The 19,264-nt window shown below is 45.1% G+C and overlaps 1 protein-coding gene across 1 annotated transcript in view; it reads right to left on the reverse strand.

Annotated features, from left to right (window-relative positions):
• BAZ2A (bromodomain adjacent to zinc finger domain 2A) overlaps positions 1 to 18,708 on the reverse strand; it is a 37,729-nt gene extending 19,021 nt beyond the window's left edge. Inside the window, 8 exon segments of the mRNA XM_081851993.1 lie at positions 1,185 to 1,420; positions 1,544 to 1,604; positions 1,708 to 1,905; positions 2,871 to 3,092; positions 5,588 to 5,752; positions 7,320 to 7,865; positions 10,573 to 10,710; positions 18,574 to 18,708. Coding sequence (XP_081708119.1) covers positions 1,185 to 1,420; positions 1,544 to 1,604; positions 1,708 to 1,905; positions 2,871 to 3,092; positions 5,588 to 5,752; positions 7,320 to 7,865; positions 10,573 to 10,708 — 1,564 coding nt within the window. The 5' untranslated portion in view covers positions 10,709 to 10,710; positions 18,574 to 18,708.
• Positions 18,709 to 19,264: the final 556 nt, after the last annotated feature.

Genomic DNA, 19,264 nt, shown 5'->3' on the forward strand with positions numbered 1-19,264 from the left:
GTAAGGCCACTTGCAGTCTGGTAGAAAGAATCTGAAGAGGGTGAAGCTGATTTCTGGACTGATGCTCTAAAGCAGAAATCATATTCAGCACAGTTAATAGTTCCCAAGCTCCAAGTGAAGGAAATGGGAGTGACTACCGTGAGTCATGTCTGAGAGGAAGTAACAAGGCTTGAAGCAGGGGGCAGGGGAAGAGATTGAAGAGTCATAGGCTATCTGAGATGCAGGACCACTGAACAATAACAAAGAGAGATAGTCAAGTAGTGCTGATCCCCATACTACTTTGCTTTCCAAATAGTTCTCTATACCAGTGGTTTTCAACTAGTATGCCGTGGCACCCTGGTGTGCCTTGAATGATGGTCAGGGATGCCGCGGGTAACACTGGCCTCTGTCCCTCTTTCCTTCCCTCCCTCTTTCCTCTGATGCTTTCTCACACCTCTGCCTCCCAAAGGCTTGTGTGGCTGTTTGCTGCATCAGCCTTGGCTACAAGTTCAGAAGGCGAATGGTGCCTCTGGGTCTGGCCAGCGGATGCTGGTTGCCTGGAGCTGAGGCGGCCTCGGAGTAAGCAAGCAAGTTGGCAGGGGAGCCCAGCCACCCAGCCAGCCCTTGCTGTTGGGAATGGACAGACAAGTCCCAGGCCCCTGTGAGGCAATGTGAGGAGGCACCTCTCTTTGGGGGGGGGTGGGGCAGCTCAGAGACCAGGGCCAGAGGCTGCCTGGAGGACTCTCAAGGAGAGGGGTGAGGAGAGGAGATTGAGGGAACACTCCACAAGGGAATGTGTACAAAAAAGGCTGCCAGCTCTGCAGGCAAGGAGTGACATAACTGGGCTCCTGAGCCTCACGGGAGTGCCACAAAAAGAATATAGTTGGTCAAGGGAGCCATGGACTAAAAAAGGTTGAAACCTCTGCTCCATACGGTATAAACGACAAAAGTTTATCAACCGCCACTACAAATATCATCTCAATGTCAAACTGCTGCTCCGCAGGGCTGACTGCCTCCAACAGATCCGAGGCAAGGAAGAACCCCATAGCAACTCAGCATCCTGTCTTCCTCTACCACTGTGGCACGGTAAAAACCAGAGTCCTGGTTGTTACATCAAATGATTATTTTGCTTTATTTATGACTCACTTCCCATGAAACGTACCCAGAGAGATTAACTATAAAAACAATTATAGGATTTCAAAGGCAAGTGAATCCACTCCTGTAGAAGGTCTCTTTGCCCTTGAGTGAAGAAACAGGAACTGTGTCTAGGGAAAAGTGGTTCCCAAAAGAGCTCAAGTCACCACCAATTCCCCTCTGAGAACTACGTTTTACCTTTATCACCTCCGGAAACTGCTTCATCCTCTTGCCACAGGGCCCATAGTACCAGGTTTCTCCTTGCCAACGGCTGCTTCCCTTCTTGATATACACCTCCCTTCGCCACCTAAACATAAAGATGGCCTGTTAAAGACTAGATACATGCACTGTCCAATTCAAGACATCATGCCTTGATCAGCACCTTTTACAAGACAGAAACCCACCCCGCCAAGCAGATGATGCTACCTACCCATGCTTTAAGGGGTACCGCACCTCTTCTGCTGTGGCTATCCGCCTTCTTGGAACATCACCTGAGCAGAAAGAACTACTGTTACCAACACTAACAAGCACCGGCTAATGTTTTAAAATGCAGTCTAGGCAGCTGAGAGGTCTTCAGGAAATGGGTCTCCTTACTTTTTGCTGACACACTGAATGTTGAGGCCTCTTTACTGTCCCCCTCTATCATGGATGTGGAGTCTTCTGGACAACTGCTTTTGGTTACCTCTTCCAAGGGGGTATCTAGAGCTTCTGGTTCAAGTGGTGCTTGTGAATCCAGAAATTCTGTGCCCTCTTGTCCTACTTCACTCACAGCTGTTAACTCCAGGCTGCTGTCTGCAGCAAAGAAGGCAAAAACAGGTAAATGGGGATGCAGAGAGGAAAATAATTATAATCTAGAAAAGCGAACACAGATGAAGAAGAGTAGGGGTTAACAGTACTTAGTTATACATCTACCTACACACTTAAAGAGTACTCACATAAATTACTCACTTTGCGCTAAGTCAGGGTGTGGAACCCCTGGCCTGTGGGTCAATCTTGGCCCATTAGGGGGTCCAATTTGACTTGTGAGGCTGTTTCCCCTTAACTACACCAACCCATCCATCAATTGATGATACTGGTGACATCAGGCGATGGGCAGGAGGTCAGGGATTAATCCTGCCTTGGCTATGTGTTCTTTTCCCAGCATAGTTTTCCCCACTGTGCATTGTTTAAGACACTTCTAAACAGACTTCAAGGAAGAGGGGGAGAAAACTGAAGGCCTCACAGTATATAAAAGAGTCACGTCATCTATGCATTCCAAATTTAACCAATTCCTTATCTTCTGTACTGAAGTTACTCAAGGGTTAGCACACATTTCCCATTCTATACTGTGGTTGCTATGAGATGCAAAGTCTACATGTACCTCAAAAAGTAGATATACAGCCTCTTCAATGACGGCTAATATAATTCAGTACAGTTTAATAACAATCTACTGGGCATTATCACAGCACCCCCCTCCAGGATATTATGAAGTTAAGATTATGATTATCCTCAGACAATGGAAGAAATTTAATCCCCATCTATACCAAAACAAAAACATAATGGCTGTACGTATAAACCTTCATTTATACATCTTCAAGCAAACATATGCTACAATGTTGCCAATAATTACAAGATAATTTATTACTAGAACAAAGCCCACCAGGACTCTAGATTTCTTTCGTTACAACCCAGAAGAGTCAAACCATAAAATTTATAGTTCAATATTCCTCTAAACAAAGGGGCAGCTATGTCTCTTAGAACCTGTAGTCCTTTCTCACCTTGCAAAACAGACTCTTCAAGAACAGGCGCCAAACTGGCATTTCCAAAAAGTGAGGTGTCAGGCTGGCTGTCATCCGCCAATAGACTGAATGAGTCGGAAGGGTTGAGAGAGGGGCTGCCAGGACAATCCAGGGCAGAGATATCAGGAGGGTCCTCCAGAGGAGATTTGCCACTCACCAGCTCGGATGTATCCATTTCATAAAGATCACCTGTCCCTGGGTCTGCAATTCATGAATTGGGAGACACATCTGTAGCTTACTATCCAACTCAGCAGCCTCACCCCCACAATAATCTCAACTAGGATCACAGGATCGCTTACATGCTCTAGAGCACTTTTAATTTGCAAAATGAGACTGGTCTTTAATACTACCCTTCTAAAGAGAGGGAGAAAACAGATTGCAACTTGGAGAAGGTCATCCACGATTTACTAAGGATTTGAAATCCAGTCCAAGTTCAACTTTCTAATCACTTGGTCACACTGGCTTTTACCTCTATGCAATTCTTTTTAGAAAAGCACCTTTTTAAAAAACGTAAAGACAAGATAGAAAACCATGAGTGTCTGCTTGTTAATAATAGCATTTTTATAGCATACTTTATATCCTTCTCTGTAATCTCTACTACAGATGGAGCAGTATTATGTCCCTATCACAGGGAGAAAACTGAAGCAGAGGGAATACAGGCACACCTAAGGCCAACAATACCTTAATGGCAGAAGGGGATTTTAACCAGGGACTTCCCAGTTCACATGATTTTTCTCACACGGAGAAGGGAATTGCCTGCGGTTTCATGAAAGTGAAAACCAACACAGTAATTAGATTTCCCCAGTTCCTGGGAGAATTCTCAGAAATGTGGAAAAACAAGATTATAAATTGGATCATCTATATATGAAAAGGTATTAGAAAAACTGATGAGAAACAACTTCCTCATCAACTTTCATAAAATCTGATGTTTTTGTTTAGGAAAACCATTATGTTTTCATACCTCTTCCAATGTTGCAAACCTATTACTCAGGAAGGTGGATAAAGGAATAATATATAATTTTGAATTCAATTATCCTCAACTGAGGTAGTAAATTGGGAAACATGCTCAAGATGAAGGAATATATATGCCTTCATCAGTGCCAGCAACTTTCCTCATCTTAAGGGAGTTAAAATAGTTAATTTGAGTGTTAATTGACTTAACAGTGGATAAAAAGTTTAATAGCAAATACTGGAAAAGATGTGGTCAGGATAGTGGCTTATAAACACGAGGCAATGCATGATAATTGAAGCATATGGGTATTAAAGCATGCTGGGGGATGGTGTTAGAGCATGGTCAATTAACCTATATATTGATTAATTATTGGGATATTGTAAGCAATATATTTCCAGTAAATATATCTGATCCAAAATCTATTAGGAGCAACAAGAATTGTAATTTCACGGTAAAACAATAAATAATGAAGTTGTAATGACTGATAAACAAACACCTATTATCTATGGAAAAATAATGGTAAGGGTAGAGCTATTTAGGCCAATGAAGACAGAAGCTATTTTCAAGTTATTGGAATATGCATTGTGGACCTCAACTTATACATATAGCAGCGTGCATGCTCTTCTTGCTTTTGTGAAACTTGCAATATTTATTTTTCTTGGGTTATTCTGGATAAAGTTTAATAAAATTGATAGCATTAAAAATCTAATGGAGTTATATATAGACAGCTACAAGCATTCAGTTTGAATCTCTGGCTTAAAGTACTGCTGGAAAATAAGGATCCTGCAAGGAGATGTTTATCTACGCTTAAAGCAACTTGCTTCCAAACACTAGTACAGTGGTACCTTGGGTTACAGACACTTCAGGTTACATACGCTTCAGGTTACAGACTCCGCTAACCCAGAAATATTACCTCAGGTTAAGAACTTTACCTCAGGATGAGAACAGAAATTGTGCTCCGGTGGCGCGGCGGCAGCGGGAGGCCCCATTAGCTAAAGTGGTGCTTCAGGTTAAGAACAGTTTCAGGTTAAGAACAGACCTCCGGAACGAATTAAGTATGTAACCAGAGGTACCACTGTATTGGGATCAAAGCTCAGGTATGAAGTTTAAGCAGTGGACCAAAATTGGAGTCCATAACTCATCCTGTGCCAAATTTACGATCCAGCTGTTCTCTTCAGGGTAGCCTATTTGCCACCTGTCTATTGTTTTATACAGCACAAACTGACCCCAAATTGCTATTTTGGGACTCTCAAAGTGCCCATTTGGCATTATGTAGAAATATAGCTCAAGAGGAAATTCAAAAGTGAGCATGTGCCTTTAGTACCATTAATGCTAGACCGGGGTCCCTACACTGACGAGTCTCCTATTTAATCCTATCTGAATGTTTTTGCTTTAGCAGCTAGCCACAATCATCAGTAAGATGGAGAAAGGGCAAACAGGCTTAGAACTTTTGCCCATACCTGCCTAGGCTTAGAGGGCAAGTATCAAAAGGCACAAGGACAATGTTACTGCAGAGCCTGCACATCTGTAACAGCAGCAGCAGCACATGCTCACACATGGGAGCTAGTAGCAGACAGCGCACAGAACACTTTGTGATCAGCAGAGAAGTTGCTACTGACTGCATTTATACAGGCCTCAGGACAAACTATCCAGAGAAGCCCCTTATCCAGCAAACTCCATATAGCTGTCGCCATAACTGATGACTACATGGAAATGATGCAAAAGCAAAACCCCACCCCTTTACCTCTGTCCAGTGATTCGAATGGTTCCAAGGGGTCCTCCAGTGGAGGAGGAATCCGAGAAGCATCTTCCAGACAACCACCTCCAGCATCAGGTTCCAAGACAGAAGCTTCCTGGCTGAGAGGCTCACCAACAGGAGAAGGACCACTGTAGCCACATATTTTCAACTCTGCAAGAGATTTTTCTTTTTAAAAGCTAATATTATACTTTCCACATCATTAAAAAGTCAGCCATCAATTGGAACCAGAGAAGTTATGGAAATGAACAGAACATCACAAAACAACTAATCAGCATAGATGGCAAAGTAAAGTCAGGAACTTTTGCCTTTTGTGGAACAAAGTGTCTGATGATGTCGCTAAAGCAAATCAATAACGTATCACTCCAGTGTACCTTGAAAGCTGCATCGAATAATGCCTTTTTGCTTGACAAAAGCACCCACTCTAAGAATAGCCTCTGACATGACACTCAAAGCTTTTTGAGTTAAGGTCCACATAGACAGCTTATCTGTAGTCATGGTCTTTTGACACTGAAGCAAAGTAAGTTATTCTGCTGCTCAAACACACCTCAACCTCTTCAAAGCTGATATGTGACTTGTATTTGCCTGAGTTCACACCCTCATTTTGATTCCACAGGATTTTCCAAAAATCAATGAACAACACCAGTGTGGACTTGTCACTCTTGTCCCCCTTAACTGCAGGTGCCTTCTGGTGACTTAAAGGGCAATTCATGATCAGCACATGACCTATATGACTGAAACTGCCAGGTATAAACTTAGGTGGTGGTAGTGGCAAAGAAAGATTGCTTCTCTGCCACCTCTGCATTTTCAAGTAGCTGGTGGCAAACTAGCCTTTGAAATCTGGCCAGAGCAGGAAGGCAGCAAGACAGCTAGAGGCCTCCTAAAGCCAAGTCTGATAGAAACTTTAAGTAGAAGGTTGTCTGGAATCACGCTGAAGTAGACTCCATGGATAGGAATAGTCCAGGAGAAGCATCACCTCATATTAGCCTGCCCATGGACCAAGAACAGCAGGGGAGGCTCTACGTGTGATTTCCCTGCTAGGCCAAGTTCAGGGGCAGTGATGCAACAGTGTCTTCTTTGGTGGGACCACATGTCTGGAATGCCCTCCCTTACGAGTTGCGTCATGCACCATTATTTGCTTTTTGCCAGCAGCTGAAGACAGACCTGTCCGCCTAGACTTTGGGAGGGCTGGGGAGGATTAATATTGCAAGTCACCAATTTGAAATTTATTTGCTAGCTTTAATGAAACAGGGATGCTGAATATTCTAATTATTAGTTTTAAATATTCTAGGTGCATTTGATTTTCGAGTAGTTATCTAGTATTTTAATGATGTATATATTTCCACCCTCGGGCAAGGACAGGTTATAAATATTGTAAATATATTTTTAAAAATCCAAGTGAAGCAGGCGTAATGATTCATTCTCTCCATCACTGCTCCCTTAGCTAGAACATGCAATAGGGGAGCAACCATAAAATTCTGAACTGTGAAGAATTTTAACGGCACTTGGCACAATGAGCAGGATCAGCAAATCTCCATCCTAAGATGCTCTTAGATAATTACATTGTAACAAGACTCTCAGTCTAGCAAAGGCCCTGCCTTTTACCATAGCCTAATGATTAATCCAGGCATGAGTGTGTTCTGGGGCAGACAGGCAGGGGCATCATATTGCAAAGTTAAGCTTCCTGAATAAAAAGTTTGGGTACCATTGGCAGTCATACCTGGCTGTGTGTTCTCCAGCTCCATGCTGCCAATCAATCTGGTGCCATTTTCTGAGACTGCCGAGGAGGTTTCCTTCACTGGCTCCTCACTACCTGGTTCATCCTGCTGTGGTGAGAAGTCCTGGCTACCAGAGCCAAGCATAGGGGAAGGCTGAGATGATGTGTAGAAGCTGGATGGGCCATTTTGCAGGATTTCAAAATTCTGATCATCAGGGAAAGAGGCATAGAGCTCTGTTGAATCAAAGTTAAGTCCCATGGTCCCTGGAGTGCCGTTTGCCCAGAACTCTTGCCCACTGCCACTTCCCCTCAGATTGGTGGTGTGCCCAGGTGAGCCTTGCCGATTGCCTCCAGCAATACCGTTCAGTGGATACTGGGAGAACAGTGGGCTGTCCTTGAGGTTGTTGCCATTGCCAGATGGGTACTGAGAATAGTTCCAGAGATAGTCATAGGGGTGTTGGAGGTGTGAGTTGGTTGAGGAGCGGGTCCCTGAAGTACTAGCATGAGATACAGTAGATAAGCCATTAACATTCATATCTCCATTCAAACCTGTAAACAAAAGGAAGGAAAAAAGCTATTTAAAACTCACAACAAATGCAAGGAACACTGACTGAGGAGAAAGTTCTATCCACCTTTGGGCCTGTCTCTTTTTACAAAATAGGGGTGGGGGGTGGGGAGATAAAACAAGACACAATGAAGTTGAGTAAACTGGGTAAGAAATGTGTATTAGCATGTACTTTGAAAAAGAATTTTACAGTCTCTGTCCTCTTAACAGGCCTATGAGGTAGGTCACTATTCTGATTTTACAGAGGGGGCTCTGAGATTAATTCATCACACGGTCTGGGTTTAAGATCAGCCCAAGCCAACACTCTAGCATACCTCAAGATGGTTGAAGGGACTGGATGAAATAACTTCATGAAATTTGCCCTGAGCTCCTTGGACGGTGGGCAAGGCAAAAAGACACACGCACACCTCAGTGCATCTACTTCTCTCATATGCAGTATTTGAACCCATTCCCTTTTTTGCCAAATCCCCCCCAAATTATTTCCTCCCCTTGCCTACTGATTTCTATTTTTTTGCCACATTCTCAAGTCATGTTTCTAAGTTTTTCTTGGTAACTACAAATGATAAAAGATGCATTAGCCTTTAACAAATGTTGACATGCCCCCCTTTCTCCCCTCACCTCCCAATGTATGTAGTCTTTTCCACCTAGTATGTCTTCAGTATGGGAAGAGCTGTAATCAGGATGTATTTTCTTTCTTGTCTTCTGGAAAAAGATGATGCTAATTTTGATCCATTTCCATCCTTAATCAATGAGGACTGCAATGGCTGGGCTGACCTTTATAGCGCTACTATTTCTGGGGTGGCTGTATCTGTACTTATTCTAAAGGTTTTTGGAGGAAACTTTATCGGAATCTGAGTGGAAAAGGTAAAATAGGTGGTAGCAGCTAGGGACCACAAACTAGACAGGGTCCTCACAGCCAAAACGGCAGAGGCCCACAGAACAACAGAAGCAGCAACGGAAGTGGAGTGTTGGTCTGTTTTGAAGACCTTTACCCTGTATGACCAGATAGACAGAATTCTAGAAAAGGCTACCGGCTCCTCGAAAGCCAGTGGGGAGAACATTTCTGGATAAAGAAAATGGGGTAACCCTGTTTTATTTTTTGAGCCTAGGTGGAAAAGAGGGGATATGGGGGGGTGATGTCTTGGTCATTGATGTAAAGATTAGAACTACTATCAATCAAAGACAAAGCAGCATTTCCATGCTCTAGAAGGAAACTGAAAAGTGTTTCATCCTCCCATACTTGTATTCAGTAGGCATCTTAAGGAGAAAAAGGCAGCCAGGTTAGGCTCCTCTTTTGAGCTAAGTGGTGTCATAACCCAAGCAGACTCTCTCCTTCCAATGTAGCTAGAAAGATCTTCAACATCTATAAAGGGGGAGAGGAAAGGACAACACCATTTCCATCCCTCTCCTCCAAACAAGGAAGTGAACCTAAAAAGGTGTTTTTTCCTGAAAACTCTTCAATTTACAGTTACCTTCTTTATTTCTTGAAGTGCCTTCTTAAAGAGTGGTCATATTGCAACATCTGTAAATTGGGAATGTTTTCAGCAATACACACTTTTACTTCAGCAGCTTTTGAGATTTGCCTTAGGTTGTTGCTGTTTTTAAAATATGTTCTCCAATTCCCAGCTCCTCTGTGCACTCTTTGTTAGTTTACAAGCAATAGCCTCACTTTAATATTTTGCCAAATTAATTAATTAAAATTAATAAACCTTTGGGAAGCAACACCACTACTGAAGAAATTATGCAAGGTCAGATAAAAACTGCACACTGGGAAATGCCTTACACGGATTATCCTAAATCTTCACAAGCCCTTCCAAGCTTGCTTTAACTGAATTATAACATATTTGAAACAGCAACAACTCTTGAGCCCAGATACATGCAACTCAGCATGCTAGCAGAAACCAGCGCAAGGGCTTCCACAAGCACAACAGGGCTTCCCCCCACATGCTCAAGAGCAGGGGTCAGCAACCTTTTTCAGTAGGGGGCTGGTCCACTGTCCCTCAGACCTTGTGGGGGGCTGGACTATATTTTTGGGGGGCGAAATGAACAAATTCCTATGCCCCACAATAACCCAGAGATGCATTTTAAATAAAAGGACAGATTCTACTCATGTAAAAACACGCTGATTCCCAGAATGCGATTGGGCCAGATCTGGCCCCCGGGGCCTTAGCTTGCCTACCCATACTCAAGAGGGTCAGGAGAATCCCCAGAACAGAACACGGTGGGGGGAGGGGAGAGTATTCCACCTGGCAAGAAGAAATGCTTGAACTGACAGAATGTTCAGAAGAGTGCAAAGTTGAATTCCTCCCCTAAGTTCCATTCCCAGCAGGCAAACAGCACTCATCTGAGTTTTTATTCCATGACTAGCCTTAATTCTTTCTCCCACCTTTAACAGTAAGAACAAAAATATCAGATTTTCACATCATATCCAGTTGTGCTTTCACAGTGACCTGTGGGAATGCACACAACTTTGCCTGTTGCTGTGGTATTCAAGTTCCTTACACTCCTCCTGAGGCACAACCATCATCCACACAGTTCTCCTTACCATTCTGCAAAGAGATACTCAGAAAAGAAGTGGAACCTCAATCTATAAAGGCAAGGGCTAGCAGTGTTTGCTGTAAGACCATGTATGATCAATGCTGATGCCTGTCACTAAGGTCAAAAGACCCAAGTCCATTGCCCCACACTTACTTTTCCCTTGCTGAGGGAAGTTCATGGGAGATCCATTTGTGTAGACATTGTCCCCTGAGGAAGGCGCAGATTTCTGTCCTGAGGCAGCAGGTGAAGAGGGAAGGCCAGTGAAATTAAAATGGTTGTTCGCCTCCATTTCTAAGGAGAAAAGAAAATGCAAAAGATGCAACAGAAAGTTAAAGTCATTACATAGATGCTGTTTTTCACAGACAGCAGTGAAAAAAATCCTCCAACATAACATGTTAGCCAGTGACTGAACAAAAGATACCAAGACATTTAGTGTTTTATCACATCTTATCCCAATAATCCTTAGAACAAGATACAGTGGTACTTTGGTTTACAACCATAATCCATTCCAGAGGTCCATTTGTAAACCAAAACAGGTTGTAACCCAAGGCCCGCTTTTGCCAATGGGGGCCTCCAAAATTTTTTTCTTCGTAATCCAAAAAAACCGGGTTGTAATCCAAAAAAAGTTTGCAAACTGGGACATGCACTTCCGGGCTTGATGTGTTTGTAATCCAAAACGTATGCAAACCAGACTGTTTGCAAACCAAGGTACCACTTTATTGTAAGGTAAAACAATACTGTTATCCCCATATTGCAAATGGTGGGCAGGCTGAGAGAGAATGGCTTACCTATGGCCAGCCAGGTGGTGCACTAGTGATTACCTGGCTAACAGCTCAGTCTTGCAGCTACTATGCTACACTAGCTCTCAAAATTAGCAAGCAGGGCAGGTGCTATACCAATAGGACAGATAGTTTAATGTCCATATATTTAAAGCCATTGTGTCCCTTTTGATAAAACCCAGGCTTTCATCAGAAACTGTGCAACTAAGTTCAACATTGACTGATTGATCTCTGCCTCTTAGGAGAAAGGGAAATGTCCCCAAACACACAATCTAAGTCCTCACATTGAAATCCTTATAAGAAAAATATACCGTATTTTTCCGTCTATAAGACACCCCTGTGTATAAGACCTATTTTGGGGGACTCGGATTTAAGAAAATGGGGGGAGATGGCCCAGAGTATAAGACGCCCCCTAATTTTTGACATTATTTTTTAGGGGAAAAACCTAGTCATACATAGAAAAATACGGTATGTCATGAGGTGACCAGCAGAACCAATTTCACCTTATCCTGAATGGGGAAAGTTCAGCCAAGGGTTCTGAAATCCACTCAGGCACTCCATTCTAATACCAGAATCTATTTAAATACATCTCTTCTGCAAGCTTCAGGGTTACTCTCACTTAACTATCAAATAGCAATATGTCTACAGGATGGTTATTAATATGTGCCGTATTTTTCGCTCTATAACACGCACCTGAGCATAACACGCACATCGTTTTTAGAGAAGGAAAACAAGGGAAAAAACATTCTGAATGAAACAGTGGATGTATCATTTTTGTGCTTCATGCTGTGGCCACAGACATGTGATCTGATGGTGAATTTGGGGTGACCCGATGCAAAAATCCTGAGAATCCCTGTGGATCCGTGCTTTGAAACCACGTTTTTGCACCATTGCAGCCCCAGGCAACAGTGGGTGCGTGATTTTTTTGTGCAGGCTGTAGCTATGGACATGCTATGTGATCTGATGGTGAATTTGGGGTGACCCAATGCAAAGATCCTGAGGATCCATGCTTTTTAACCACATTTTTGCACCATTGCAGCCCCAGGCAACAGTGGGTGCGTGATTTTTTTGTGCAGGCTGTAGCCATGGACATACTATGTGATCTGATGGTGAATTTGGGGTGACCCGATGCAAAGATCCTGAGGATCCATGTGGATCCATGCTTTTTAACCACATTTTAAGTGGGGAGGGAAGGAAAAACACAGAAGGGACAAGGAGCACGAGAGGGGTGTGCAGAGAAGCAGCTGGCTAAGAATGCAGGAGAGGGGTATAACGGGAGGGAGGAAAGGAAGGCAAAAGTTTCCCCCCACCCACCCATCCAAGCCAGCCAGCTCTCGCTCTCGCTCTCTCTCTCTCTCCCCCACCTGCATGTTTTCGGGCTGGAGCACGGAGAGGAATTAGAAGGAAGGACATTCTACTTTCCTTCCCCTCTGCTTGCCTGGAGGGGAGGGGCTTTCGCTGCTCTTTGTTCCGTTTGAGCAAACACAGCAACGAAACAGAGGAGGGTGGGCAGTAAGACCCTGAGGCAGAATGCAGAAAAGCAGCCGCTTCCTCTTTTCAGCTTTCCCTTCTCCGAGACGCGATTTGATTTTTGCCTGATTTCTGCCTCCACTCACGCCAGTCGGCTCCAGGGACCACACATTCGCTCAATAACACGCACAGACATTTTCCCTTCCTTTTTAGGAGAAAAAATCTGCGTGTTATAGAGAGAAAAATACGGTAGTTATAAAGTCCACTTGCCACACAAATAGGCCCCTAAAATGCTTTCCTTGGAGAGGAAACCTAAGGACCAAACAGTTCTGGAAAAGTGATTTAAACGCTCCATTACTACTGAGAAAGAGGGATTCAATGTATTAATGCAGGGCCGTTCCTGTGTTAAAAACATTTTACTGAGCCTGCTCCTTCCGTGGCTTTCTAGGCCTCATGGACTGCAAAGTAGTATGTGAAAATTCCTCATCAGATGATGCAAGCTTTACCAAAGCATCACCGCCCCCGCCTAGCTAGTCATTTTCTCATTCCACAGGGATGCAGATGAACTTTCGCCTCTCTGCAGCTCTGGGAAAAAGCCACCATTTCCTGTTACTGAAATTAATGCACTAAATAGATGCACTGTTCAAAGAAGCTGGATGAAAATAAAGCAGAGGGCATAATCTCTTGGCATGGAGCCTAGTCCACTGCCTGCGTGTCCAGTGGGACATCTGTGGCTCCCAAACATGGCATTCCTACCAGCTTCAAGCAGGACCTTTCCCTCCCCACCCCTTTGAAATAGAAGACTAAAGAGAAAATGCTCAAGGCAGGTCTGGACAGCTGCCAAGGAAGGCAACACATGGATGAATGAATGAGGATGGAGTTCAAGCTACAGATTCAGACCAATCTGACAATAAACATCTTCTGCATAAGTAAGCACGTACATCACAATAAGTCACCAAGGAAACTTCCTTACTAAAATAATTACGGCAGCCACAGTTTATATTACATCTTGAATCCAGAAGCTTTGCCATGAAGCTTTGCTATTAAATAATACTTCTTCCACTCAAAGCTCAGAACAAACTTCAACAAACCTTTAATATAGTGTGGCATCCTGTATATATAAGAGTATGAACAGTAGAAAGATATGACACTTGCACTTGGGCGACTCTTATGGAATGACCTAATATTAGGATACCCCTCAAAAATAATGATGGCAGATGACACCAATCCTCTCAAACAGTTTACAGTCTGAGAACAAACACATTAAAAGGAAAGTCATGGGTATATTTCCTCCCCCTCCTGTATTTGCTATTTGTTTCAAAAGTTTTACTGAACCTAGTACCTACTTCATAAATTTTGGCACTAAGAACAGGTGCCCTTCCTGTGTGCCTCCTCAAAACAGAACCAATACAGTGGTACCTTGGTTTACTAACTTAATCCGTTCTGGAAGTCCGTTCTTAAACTGAAACCATTCTTAAACAGAGGCGTGCTTTTCCTAATGAGGCATCCCGTCGCCGGTGCCCTTCCACTGTTCGGATTCCATTCTTATACCGAGGTAAAGTTCGCAAGCCAGGACACTACTTCCGGTTTTGTGGAGTTCGTAAACCAAATTGTTTGTAAACAGGACTGTTCTTAAACCGAGGTACCACTGTACCAGGAATGGCTACCTGTCATGGTCAATGAACTGTCAAACCCCTCACACTGCTTAAATGAAGGCTGCTGTGCCGTAAGCATGCAGCGAACATTAAGAATGACAGATAAAAGCTTTTTAGGTGTGGGACAAAAGGGAAAATAATGGAAAGCCTTTTAAGAAGAAAGCTACAGAGAAAAGGACAAAAACCACCTAGCACATTTCACAGAGAAATTTCCCCCTGCTACTGTAGTAGTGGTTGAAAGAGAGCTAAGCAGTAGGGGGTGGGCTCCTTCTCTCTAGGCATGTCCATTCCTTCCGAGGGGTGGGCTCCATAAGCCAAAAAAGTTGCAGTCTTAACTCTAGAAGCGTCTCAATATTGCTTAAAACATACACCGTACCCCCCATCTGTATGCCTGGACAGAAAACATGAAGAACAGCACCTTTCCAAATGCCCTTGCACAGGGACAGAGCTTAGAAATGCTTCGCTGCCAGGAAGGAAAGTGCTAGTGACCAAAATGTAAAGTCAAAAAGTCATTTAGAGAGATAAAACCAGAATGCAGAGCTGCTTCTTTTTCAGAATCTTTATTTCTGCCAAGCTGACATACTTAGATAATTGACCAGGTCAAAATCAATCACCCTGCCCTTTTCTCCCCAGGAAGTAATCATTGTCAAAATCAAATTTATGTACCCAAACCAGGTGTAAAAATAAACTAAATGTTAATGAAATACGCATTTCATCCATAGCTTCTGCTTCACTGCTTCAATCTACCTCACATCACGAAGCTTCTCTCTCCCACACACACCTCTATTACTGCAATGTCATGCCAAGCTCCACCACTTAAACTGCAAGGCTTCTGTAGCTGCAGAGATGGGGGTGGGGAAAGGCTTCTACTAATAGCAGCAGGGAAAATGCCTTTCCCTCAACTCAATATGCACTGTCAGGAATCATCTCTGCAACACACTAAGGCCACCTATTCCACTTGCTGCTCCCTTTCAAAAAGCAATGGATCCTACCCTGACAGTGCACAGCTGCTGAGCTGAACCATAAAATTACTGTGAATGTCCCTTTAAGGGCCAGGGTAGTAGCAGAAAAGGCAGCTGCTGCTCCAGCACAGGGACAAGCTGAGCTGGAGCTGAGGTGAAGTGCTGGGAAGGCCTTGTAATTAAAGGGGAAGGCGGAATGGTTTGTTAGGAAAGAAGCCAAGCAAAATGGATGAATTAATTGCAGCCAACAAGAACGACAGAAACAGTTTAAAGGGAAGGGGTGTGGTTTGACAGGAACTGCACATGCCAGAATAACACGGAACAGCTGATATAGACAGAGGTCCTATTTGTAAATATCTCAGGCCTATGTCTATCATGTGATCCCAGCAGAAGTAGATGTTTCAAACGTATGAAAAGGATGGGAGCAGGGAATCCTATAGCCCGAGAAAGTGGCAAAGGATGAAACCATAGTTGTTCATTTCTCCCCGTGGGCAGGGAAAGTAGTTAATAGTATGTACAGATGGGTTACAGCCTTGTCGAGTCAGGACCTCTTCTGTTTTTAACTATTCTTAGCGAATGGGTGTGGAGTTTGATGCATGCTCATGCTCTCCAGCCACAGAAATGAAACACTCCTGTCCTAATCATAAAATAAGACCTCCTGTCCTAAGCTGTCAAAATGTGCTTCAGACAATGTGGTCAGTCCTGCTTTGAAAGTCCTACCTCCATACTTCACCATAAAATGCTCTTTTTGCCCTAGCAGAAATTAACAACTAAAACCTTGATATATTTTTTTAATCACATAAGTACTTTTCATGTAGAATTTCTTTTTCTTTTTACAGTAACGTATTTGTAAGACTACAAATTGGGAACAGAAGTTAAATTAGATGCACCATCTTATTAAAGCTTTCTTTTTATAAAAGAGCGAGGTCCTGGGTATGTTATGACATTTGTGAAAGATTACCATTGGCTGAGGCCAAGAAGAATCTAGAACCTTTTAACCAGTAACTGTTTTTCAGTTGCTGAGGTCTGCCAAGTTCTATATCTGTGCAATGCAACCAAACCCCTGTAAACACAAAAATGTCTTAAAAGGTATGGGGAGCTTGTGTCTCTCTTGATGTTGTTCAACTCTGGCTCCCATCAACCCCGGGTAGCATGGACAACATTTAAGGATGAAGAGAGTTGTAGATCAACAACTTTAGGAAGGTCACAAGCCATGCCCCATCATCTGTGCTTTAAAATATAGGCCACGTGATTTAATTTGCAGGAAATAAAAGATGAAAAGGGATCATGGATAGACTTCTTTTAGGAAGGCTGCCATAATTTACCTCTCAATGACAATATATCTGTTAGTAACCTTACACTGTTTGGTTTTCCATGGTTATGTTGCTTCACTTGAAATCCAACAAAAAGGAAAGGGAGAATACTCTGTGAATGCAACCAAGAATGACCCACTAACAAATACCTCAGGATAAATGGTGTACTCTAGGCAAATCATAAAATATGTATATACTTGAGAACTATATGTAAGTGTGACACGTATGAAGATTATTTGTGGGGCATAGGAATTTGTTCATTTCTCCCCCCCAAAAAATATAGTCCTGCCCACCACAAGGTCTGAGGGACAGTGGACTGGCCCCCTGCTGAAAAAGTTTGCTGACCCCTGCTTTGTAGCTTCCCGTTTTGCTAAGTTAGAATATATATGACTGCCTCTTTAAATTCCATGTAACTTTAAAAAGAAGGTGGTGATAACCCTAAACTACAGGATCTTGTGCCAACTGGCTGCTAGGGAATAGGGCTAATCTAGCCAAGGAGTTTAGGGAAAGCCAGAAACAGAAACCAAATCTGATTAAAAAGGACATTTCAGAAAGCAACAAACACAGCTGCCATTTCCCGGCCAGTTCCTGCAAGGTTGGGGGAGGGAGCAGAGGAAAGAGGGCTGTTTGCATCAAGATGCTGTAAGCAGGGAAAGAGGCAGCTCTGGTCTCCCACTCACCTCACTGCCAGTCACCGGGGATTCCCTATGCCCACACCCCACCTCCACACATACACAAAGGGCTCTCTCAGCCCTAACCATCATCCAGCCAAACCACATTTGCAGCCTCCCTCATGGTACTAAGATCTTGGCCTCTCAACTTCCGAAATACATGGAAGACTGCCATCAGAAATTGCCCCATACCACCTACATACAAATAACACTTCCTGTACACATGCCTAAACCTCCAGTATCAGAAACAATCTTTGAAGGGGACCCACAGTAACTAGAAAATCCTTCCGGAGCCCAATCTGAAAACTAGGGCAGACCCAAATTTCGGAGCCATAATCCCAGATTATAATCTCCAACCACAAAGCAGAATTCCTGGGTTTTCTTCCACAGACTTATCAAAAAGGCATTTCTGTCTCCAAACAACACCAGCCCGGTTCAGGATATTAATGACTTGTGTGTGTGCTAATAAGATTCCCAGGTATCTGCATCCTTGTTTACAAATTTAGAGATCCCTAAAGGGAAGCCATGATTTCCGGGTCACGTCCCTACTCCCAAGAAGGGAACGACCTTTTCTCGTCGATCTAGTGGGATCCTTAGCGAAGCCCACAGATCCCATCTTCTTCCCACAGCCTTATCTCCCCAGACTCAAGGACCTGCAGCCCTCCTCGCCGCCATGGAAGAAGAGCTGGAGCGCAGGGAGCGGCCGCCCAAAACTGGCCGCCACTCTTCCGAGGCCAACTAAGGGCACCCGAGAAAACGCTCAGGGCGCCTTTCCCCCAACTTCCAAGTCGAGTTAAAACACATCCAATTCCCACCTCCTATACACTAAGCCACAACGCCGCCAACGCCGCCGCCATTCTTCTCCGGGAGCGAAAACCCCAACGCTTCCAGCCCAAAGGCCAGGCCTTGCCCTTCTTCAGTTCGCCTGCGGAGGTGAGCGAAGCGGCGGCCACGCTCCCCTCGCTCGACGCTGCCGCTACCGGGACTCGCCAGCCGCCGCCTCCTCCTCCTCCTCCCCCTCGACTACCGCGCCATGCCGGGCTGGGGAAGACGGGAGCCCCGCCGCATCGACGTGAGGGCGAGAGCCGGTGCCCCGCGGGGCCTGCTCCCAACTCCAGCCCGTCGTCGTCGTCGTCCCCACACGACTCCTGAGAGAAGTTGGCGCGGCGCTTGGAACACGCGCAGCCCCCGGGAGGCGTTAGGTCTTCGGCCACGGGCTTCTCCTCCCCTCTTTTCTCCTCAGGGCTTTTGGGGTGGGGGGGAGGGGAGGAGGAGGAGGAGGAGGAGGAGGCCCCCTGTCTCACCCCAAAGCGGGAGGGCTTCGGGTCCTCCCTCACACTCCCTCGCCTTCCTCTCCTGACTAGGCCTTCGCCCCTTCACTTCGGGAGAGCGGAATGAGGGAAACCAACCGCCGCCGGCCGGCCGCCCTCCCCCACCTACCATGAAACTTGCTTCGCTCTCTCCCCCCCCCCACCTCACAACGACTCGGGCCAAACTTCTCTCGGCTCCCCCTCAGGGGCCACGTCTTTCTCATACGCACCTTCCCTTCCTTCCCCCCCCCCCGCCGCCGTCCGCATTTTGGTTCAGCCCCACGCATGACTCTCTCTTTCCTCACCCCACCCCCACCCCTCGCGCGCGCACCTCACACACTCCGGACGCCTCACCTGAGGGAGGTGTCAGCCGGCTCTTCACATGGCCCCGCCGCGCTGAGGGAAAGGTCGGACCCCGCGCCGCAGCATGGCCTGCGGGAAAGGGTGGGCGGCGGCGGCGGCGGCCACCGGCTGAGGGGAGGAGGGTGGCGCAGACCGAAGCCGCACCAGGCGAGGCCGTCGTCGTCGTCGTCGTCGTCTCTGGCCAGGAAGCCGAGCTCAGCCAACGAACGAGCGAAGGAGCGAGCGCCGGGGCGAGCGTCGTCGGCTGCGGCGCCTCGCCGCCGGGTCCTAGCGCCCCGCCGCCGCCGTGACCGCGCCAAGGCTTGACCCGGCAAACACCGCC

This window comes from Podarcis erhardii (assembly GCF_964252035.2).
Source record: "Podarcis erhardii genome assembly, chromosome: 2".
Taxonomy (NCBI): Eukaryota; Metazoa; Chordata; class Lepidosauria; order Squamata; family Lacertidae; genus Podarcis; species Podarcis erhardii.